The sequence below is a fragment of the Eumetopias jubatus genome, unplaced genomic scaffold, assembly GCF_037043125.1.
Source record: "Eumetopias jubatus isolate StellerSeaLion01/CBP00866 unplaced genomic scaffold, mEumJub1_p1.0 scaffold_7, whole genome shotgun sequence".
Classification (NCBI taxonomy): Eukaryota; Metazoa; Chordata; class Mammalia; order Carnivora; family Otariidae; genus Eumetopias; species Eumetopias jubatus.
The window spans coordinates 5,226,868-5,234,563 of NW_028274813.1; the positions used below are offsets into that span (position 1 = coordinate 5,226,868).

At 47.6% G+C, this 7,696-nt stretch overlaps 1 protein-coding gene across 1 annotated transcript in view; it reads right to left on the minus strand.

Moving 5' to 3' along the window:
* The window catches only part of EVL (Enah/Vasp-like), a 73,816-nt gene extending 69,995 nt beyond the window's left edge, over positions 1-3,821 (minus strand). The window contains exon 1 of the mRNA XM_028099485.2: positions 3,636-3,821. Coding sequence (XP_027955286.1) covers positions 3,636-3,646 — 11 coding nt within the window. The 5' untranslated portion in view covers positions 3,647-3,821. The remainder of the gene's footprint in view (positions 1-3,635) is intronic.
* Positions 3,822-7,696: the final 3,875 nt, after the last annotated feature.

Consider the following 7,696-nt stretch of genomic DNA (forward strand, 5'->3'; position numbering starts at 1 on the left):
CTGATTCCACTGGAAAGGGGCAGACACTCTCCCGGAGCCTTTCCTACCGCACTCTGGGATCAGCTGGTTCCCACTTAGTGCAGACTTGTTTGACTGACATTTACCGGGAGCCTGTCTTGCACAGGCTCAAAAACCCTACGGACCCCCCAGCTGGCACTCCAGCTGCTTACATCAAGCCCCCCACCCCCACTGTGGCAAAAGAAACCACAGGCCACCTGAGTCTGGTTTGATTCACTTTCCTTCATACCCACAGGTGACCCAGCAGGATGTCCTGGAGGCCGTACCTCCAAAGCGCATCCCGAATCCGGCCACCGCTCCCCACCTACACTGATCGCCCCAGCCCCAGGCCCAGCTGCCCCCTCCTACCTGGATGACCGCAAGGGTGCCCGGAGGTTTTCCTGCCTCCACTCTTGTCACAACACATAGCATTAGCCACCCAGTGGCCCGAATGAGTTTCCTAAATCTCCATCGGATGCCTTTCCTTGTGCTAACCACCCTCCAAAGGCTTCCTGAGACACAACGAATAAAATCGAACGTCCTCACCACGCTTGCCGGCTCTGTGTGAGAAGGCATGTCCACTTCTCGGCCCGTATCACCCTTCCCTCTCCCTTGGTTCATGTAGCTTCAGCCTCCCTGTTCTTTGACCCCTGACCCCACCAAACTGTTCCCCTGTCAGGGCCTTTACATTTGCCGTCTCTCCCCACATGCCCCCACCTCATGTTCCATCTCCAGATTTTTGCAGGGTGGCCTCGTGACCTGATGGCTGAGGTGTCTGAATAAATGTCCTTCACCTGGTGCCCAGTCATTTGCGACCAGCCTCTGGTACTGTTTGGTCTCTCTCTTATCTTTGGCTTACGTGTTCTTGACTCTCCTCCCTACCCTGCCTCCAGTGCAGTTTCAGGTCAAGACGGCCTGTCTTGTTCCCGTTTCCCTGGGACCTAGAGCAGCCCCTGGCCGATGCTGACCGGGATGCTTGTTTGGTTCCTTCCTAAAGATCATGCGCTATCCTTCAGAGTTCACCCGAGGTCCCACTTTCTCCTCAGAGTCGTTCCTGGCAGCCCCAACTTCTCAGCTCCTGTTGCCCCTCCCGTCTACACTCATCACTGTGTGTGCCGCATGGCGCTGGGGACTCGCGGCTCTCCACTCCTGAGTGCGGTCTCCCCACCCCTGTGTGTCTCTACATCTCTGAGCAGACACCGGCTCTCAGTCAGTGCGGAAGGGCAAAGAATAAAGCCTCTGGAGTCAGGAGCCAGGGGCTCAAGGCTATGTTTCCTGGCAAGGTGCTCCTTTTCTAACTTGGTTTCTTCCTCTGTGCAATGGAAGCAATAAAAACCAGACTTGCTGCCCGCGGGACTGCTGACAGAATGGAAGGCAACGCTGCCAGTGAGAGCAGGCTGGACACAGCCATGGGCTCGGCGCACTCCCGCTCCCAGCCCACGGCTAAGCACTCGGGGAAACGTTTCTTGGCTTATGGGTGGCCAGAGTGGGGGCTGGAAGACAAGTTTTCATTGTTTGAAGGCCCCGTGGATCCCCACCACAGGCACGACAGTGACTCTGGAACCTAGATGTTATATTCCCGTTAGGTCAGCAGGAGGAGAACCAAAAAGCTTGCAGGTTTTCTAGCTACCGATGGTGCCCCACCAGCCTTGCATGGGGAGGCAGGTGCAGGACACCTGGGCTTTCCCTCTGGTTGGGCCACTAGTTCAGTCACCAGACCAGTCCTGCCTGGACTCGGGGCCTCCATTTCCTGATCTGTACACCTCAGAACTGGACTCGCTAGGAAGTTTTCAGACTTCAAAACCAACACTGCCAACAATACACATTTTTTTCCCCCTCAAAGAAATACTGAATAATACTTAAACAAGAAAAAAGACAGTTAATTTGGTTGAAGTGGAGGGTAAAAGGCCTAAAGCACCACTAACCTGGAGGATCGACTGTGGATCGTCTCTAAGGGCCTTTCAAGATGGAAAACTCTTAAGACTCTTACTATTTTAAAAGACCTTTAAAAAAAAAATTGTTTTGCTTCCTCCCCATTTACTTCAGATTCATTTTTCTGCAGCAGCAGTTGACAGGATAGAGCAAATTGCCTGGGCTTTTCACACTGTAATTCACAGCTGAAAACGACTCTGGTTCTTACCCACTCTGGAAGTTCACATGCCTTTGAAAGTATTCTGTTCTCCACAGCTCCACCCACAAGTCCTTTAAAGTTACAGGAAAATTACTAAAATGATAGAAACCCGGTTGCAAAGGAGCAGGAATAAAGCCAACCATAAAGAGACAGCGGGTTTCCCTGGCTCTGGCGACTGGGCCTAGAGGAAAGGGTTCCAAGAGCCCGGCTAAGGCTGCTGCGCCCCCTCACCAAATACCCACTTCTGTTGAGCTTAAGAAGTATCCGCCAAGAGCTACTTCCTGTAGGGCCGGTGTTATTAGCTCACCGCCAAATGCTTCCAGAGCGCCTGTGTGGAGCCCTGGAAAAAATGCAGGGTGCAGCTGTCCTGCCTCTCCTAGCCGTGCAACCCTGGGCCAGGGCCACTGCTTTCCAGAGGCTAGGCTTCTTCCTCCTCAAAGCAGGAGTGACAGCACCTTCCTGATCCGCCCGACGCGGCTAAAAGAACCAGGTAAGAAAACTGGTGAAACAGCACTTTGGAAACTGTGAAGTATTTTGTAAGGTGAGGGATTATCATTTCATGCTGAGACACAAAGCTGTAATGAGTTAATCAAGCAAACATCAAAAATCCCAGAGGATGAAACTGTCTTATCACCTACAATCTTTCATGGGGTCGCACGGTGGGGACAATCACATCCAAAGTGCCACCCCATCTTTAGAGAGTGCACTCACAATTAGACGTGCACAATGTGGACTGGCTGCCGCCTACACACGGACTGAGCAGGAGTCTGAGCGGCCGATGGCCTGAGTCAGTCACCAGCCTCTCAAGTAGGTCAGGACTCTGCTAGTCAGTTCATGAAGTTTCTACTAAAAAAGGAACCTCAGTGCTTCCCTCTTTGCCCAGTATTTTTTTTTTTTAAAGATTTTTTATTTATTTATTTGAGAGAGAGAATGAGATAGAGAGAGAGAGAGAGAGCACGAGATCCAAGAGGGTCAGAGGGAGAAGCAGACTCCCTGCTGAGCAGGGAGCCCGATACGGGACTCGATCCCGGGACTCCAGGATCATGACCTGAGCCGAAGGCAGTCGCTTAACCAACTGAGCCACCCAGGCGCCCCCTCTTTGCCCCGTATTTAGAGAAAACAACCTGAGTGTTTTCAGGCCATTCTGGAGAGAAGAGCCAAAGACCTCAGAGCCAAACCACAACCCCCTTAGATGGTTGAGACCCCCTCTACAATCTGAGGCAGCTGACTTCTGAGTAAGGCTTTCAACACAGAAGCCATTAAAGATCACAGACATCAGGAGCCATGGGCCCGTGAAATGACAGAGCAGCAGATGGAGAGTGGGTGGGCTCTGTGACCAACTTGCTGTGTGACCCTGGGTAAGTCCCTAGCCCTCTAGTCCTTGATCTCCCCATTAATACAGCAAGGGGATCTGGAATGATTTCTATGGTCCCTTCAGCTCTACGCCATTATGAGTCTAGGTTTCCTCTTGACATTCCTCTGTCCCCTTTTTGGTCCCCATACTCACCCCGTGGCCATGGCTGAAAGGCTTTAGCACAGGGAAATCTGAGGAGGTGAGTCCTGTACTCCCACAGCCTATGCCGATCAGAGGACCACAGACCCTCGGAGGGCAGCAACTTGATTTTTAGACTCTACTTAAAACCAAACAGGAAAAGGAAGCTGCACCAGAGACAAAGGGGAAACAAACCCCAGTTACAAACTGAAACCTAGGGAGCAGAGAGAGAAACGAGAGGCTCAGTGCGCAGAGCCTCACTGGCGTGGGCGGCGCAACCACTGCACCACCCGGAACCCCCAGGCCCCGGCCTCAAGCCCTGAAGCACTTCCTGTGAGGGTGCAGCAGCAGGCTGGGGGTGGGACCTGTGGGGCTGCGGGCTCCCCCACCTGCTCACTGCCTCCCCGCTCGGCCACAGCCCCCCGACACATCCAGGACTCGCTTTTCCCACCTGCCGCAGAAAGTGGGGGTCAGTGTGGACGGCGTCCTCCAGGCTTTATGAAAAGCCTCCGAGAACTGAGAAGTACCCTCACCGATCCTCCGGAGCAAGAAGGCTACATGATGATGTTCTGATAGCTGCTGAAGGTTTAACAGTGACTTTGGTAGCAGTTTTGCCCCTCCGTTGAGGAGACACTTCTAACCCTGACAGCTCCGTCAGCAGCTGAGGGCCTGCCAGGGAAATACATGAGGAATACTGGAAAACTGGCTCTGTCACCTGTTCACTCAGTGAGCTGGGGCTTCGGTCTCCTCGGTCATGGGGTGGGGCTCACAGCCTGACCCTGCCCGCCTCCACCGGGCTGTCGTGGAGATGAGGCTCATTCCCAATCTTTCTTTCAGGCCTTGTGCCAGAACCAAGAGACGGAACGCTGAAGAGGATGGCAATCTTTAAAGTCCTTGAAGGGCTTTCGGAGTCTAGAAAGACACTGGAATGCTAATGAACACATGTATTAAAATGCTACGATTGATACAGTGAAAAACAGCTGCCCAGAGTACTGTCCGAAAGGAAGAGCAGTTCTCACTGGACAGCTAAAAGCACTCTGAATGCTGAACATGTCTTTCAAGAGGCTTGCAAAGATATGCCTTTCCCTTCGAGCACTGCTTTAGGAGCAAACCATGAATTTTGACATAACTGTGCTTGTCATTTTCCTTTACTTCAAAATATTTTCTATTTTTCCATATGATTTCTTCTTTTATCTATGGATTATTTAGAAGCATTTTAATTTCTCACTCTTTGGTGTTTTTTTATTTTATTTTTTAAAGATTTTATTTATTTATTTTGATAGAGAGAGAGAGACAGCGAGAGAGGGAACACAAACAGAGGGAGTGGGAGAGGGAGAGCAGGCTTCCCGCTGAGCAGAGAGCCCGATGCGGGGCTCGATCCCAGGACCCTGGGACCATGACCCAAGCCAAAGGCAGATGCTTAAAGACTGAGCCACCCAGACGCCCCTCTTTGGTGTTTTTTAAACATCTGTTATTGTTACTTATTTCTAATTTAATTCTTTTGTGGTCAAAGAACATACTTAGTATAACTTCTTTTGTTTTTCCTGGTAGCCTTTCCATCCTTTAAAATTTATGGAGACTTGTTTAATGGCCCAGCATGTAGTTTATCTTGGTGAATGTACCGTGTGCACAAGGACGTATGTGCTAAATTTGGGTATAGTGTTCTAAAAATGTCAGTTAGGTCAAGTGTTGTTCAGATCTAAGTCCTTACTGGTTTACTGATTTGCTTTGTCCTATTGTTCTATCAACTGCTGAGAGAATGGTTTAAAGTCTCCAACGGGTGATTGTGGATTTGTCTATTACTCTCTTTAATTCTGTCCATTTTTACTTCATGTATTTTGGAGCTCTTGTTCGGTACATATGCTTTTATGGCTGATGAACTGACCCTCTGATCAGTATGAAATGTCCCTCTTTATCACTGGTATCACTTTTTGTCTTTAAGTTTACTTTACCTGGTATTAATGTAGCCATTTGGGTTTTCCTATTGTCTGATACATCTTTCTCCACCCTGCACTGGTTTTCTGTTGCTTCTGTAACAAATTACTGCAAACTTAAAGCTTATAACACCAATTTATTATCTTAGTTTTGTGAGGTAATAGGTCAGAAGTCTGACATAGATCTCAAGGGTCTGAGCTAAAATCAAGGTGTTGGAAGTGCTAGCTTTCCTTCTGGAGGCTCTAGAGGAGAATGATTCCCTGGCCTTTTTTGGCTCCGAGAGGCCCCTACACTCCTTCCTCATGGCCGCTTCCTCTGCCTGCAAACTGAGGCATAGTGCCACTACAACTTCTTCTCCCCCCCTAAGGGTCTCTTCCTGACCGCAGCCAGGAAAGGGTCTTCCCTGCTAGCTCTTCTTGTGGTCAGATCTGGGTTTTGTGGAGGGAGAGGGGCTTTTATTCTTTCCATCCTTATGGAGGTGTAACTGAAAAAAATATTTATATATATAATTTATATTTGAGGTATATGACTTGATGTTTTGATAGATGTATGCCCTGTGAAATAATCACCATGGTCAAGCTAAGTAACATGTCCCGCACTTCACACAGTTACCATTTTTTTTCTTTTCTTTTCTTTTCTTTTTTAGGTTCTCTGCCTTTAAGGACTCACGGTGATTAGAACAGGCCACTGTATAAGCAGGATAGTTGCCCCATCTCAAGGTGCATCACTCTGATCATATCTGCAAAGTCCCTTTTGCTACATAAAATAACGTATTCACAGCTTCTGGGGATGAGGGTGGGGTGGTAGCATCGTTCTGCATTCTACACTTCTACTCTCAGCCCCTTGTCCTTTTGTATTTAAAGAGTGTCCCTTACAGACAGTATACGATTGAGTCTTGCTTTCTCATCTGGTCTGATAATCTCTATCTTTTAACTGGAGTATTTAGTCCATTTACGTGTAATTTATTGATATGGCTGGATATAGGTCCACCATTTTGCTATTTGTTTTCTATCTGTCTCATCTGTTTTGGTTTCCCTGTTTCTCTTTTCCTGCATTGTTCTGGGTAAATTAATTACTTTCTGGAATTCCACTTTAATTTGTCTTTTGACTTTTAGCTATATCTCTTTACATTATTTTTTAGCAGTCTTTCTAGGGATTGCAATATATATTCTAACTTTGTACTTAGCATACTTAGAATTACTTAGTATATACTTAGAATTACTATTGTACCACTTCATGTAAGCGTTAAGTACACAGCAATTGTATAAATGCACTCCCATCCTTCCCAACAGTCACTACACGCATTATATAGTTAACATTATGTTACAAATTTTTGCTTTAAATGGTCATACACACATATATACAAATATACATATTTTTAATAATAGTCTTCCATATTTACTCATTTACTTTCCTTTCTAGTACTCATCTCTTTTTTTTTTAAGATTTTATTTATTTGACAGAGAGAGACAGAGCGAGAGAGGGAACACAAACAGGGGGAGTGGAAGAGGGAGAAGCAGGCTTCCGCAGAGCAGGGAGCCTGATGGGGGGCTCGATCCCAGGACCCTGGGATCATGGTCTGAGCCGAAGGCAGATGCTTAATGACTGAGCCCCCCAGGTGCCCCTCCTCATCCCTTCTTAAACATCCAAGTTTCCTGGTATTTTTCTTCAGCCTGAGGAGTATATATCAGGTACAACAGCAACAAATCCACTAGTTTTCTTTTACTTGAGAAACTTTTTTTTAAAAAAGATTTTATTTATTTGAGAGAGAGAGAGAGACAGAGAGAGTGAGAGAGAGAACACAAGCGGGGTGAGGGGAGGAGGAGAAGCAGACTCCCCACTGAGCAGGGAGCCCGATGTGGGGCTTGATCCTCGGACTCCAAGATCATGACCTGAGCCGAAGGCAGACACTTAACCGACTGAGCCACCCAGGTGCCCCTGAAAAACTCTTTTATTTTGCCAACACACTTGAAGGTACTTTTTTCTGAAAAGAGAATTTTGAGGTTTTTTTTTTCTTTTAGAGGTTAAAAAAAATGTTCTACTCGCTCTGACATCCATGGTTTCTGATGAGAAGTCATCCATCATTTGTATCATCATTCTCTGTATATGATGTATCATATTTCCTCTGGCCACTTTTAGTA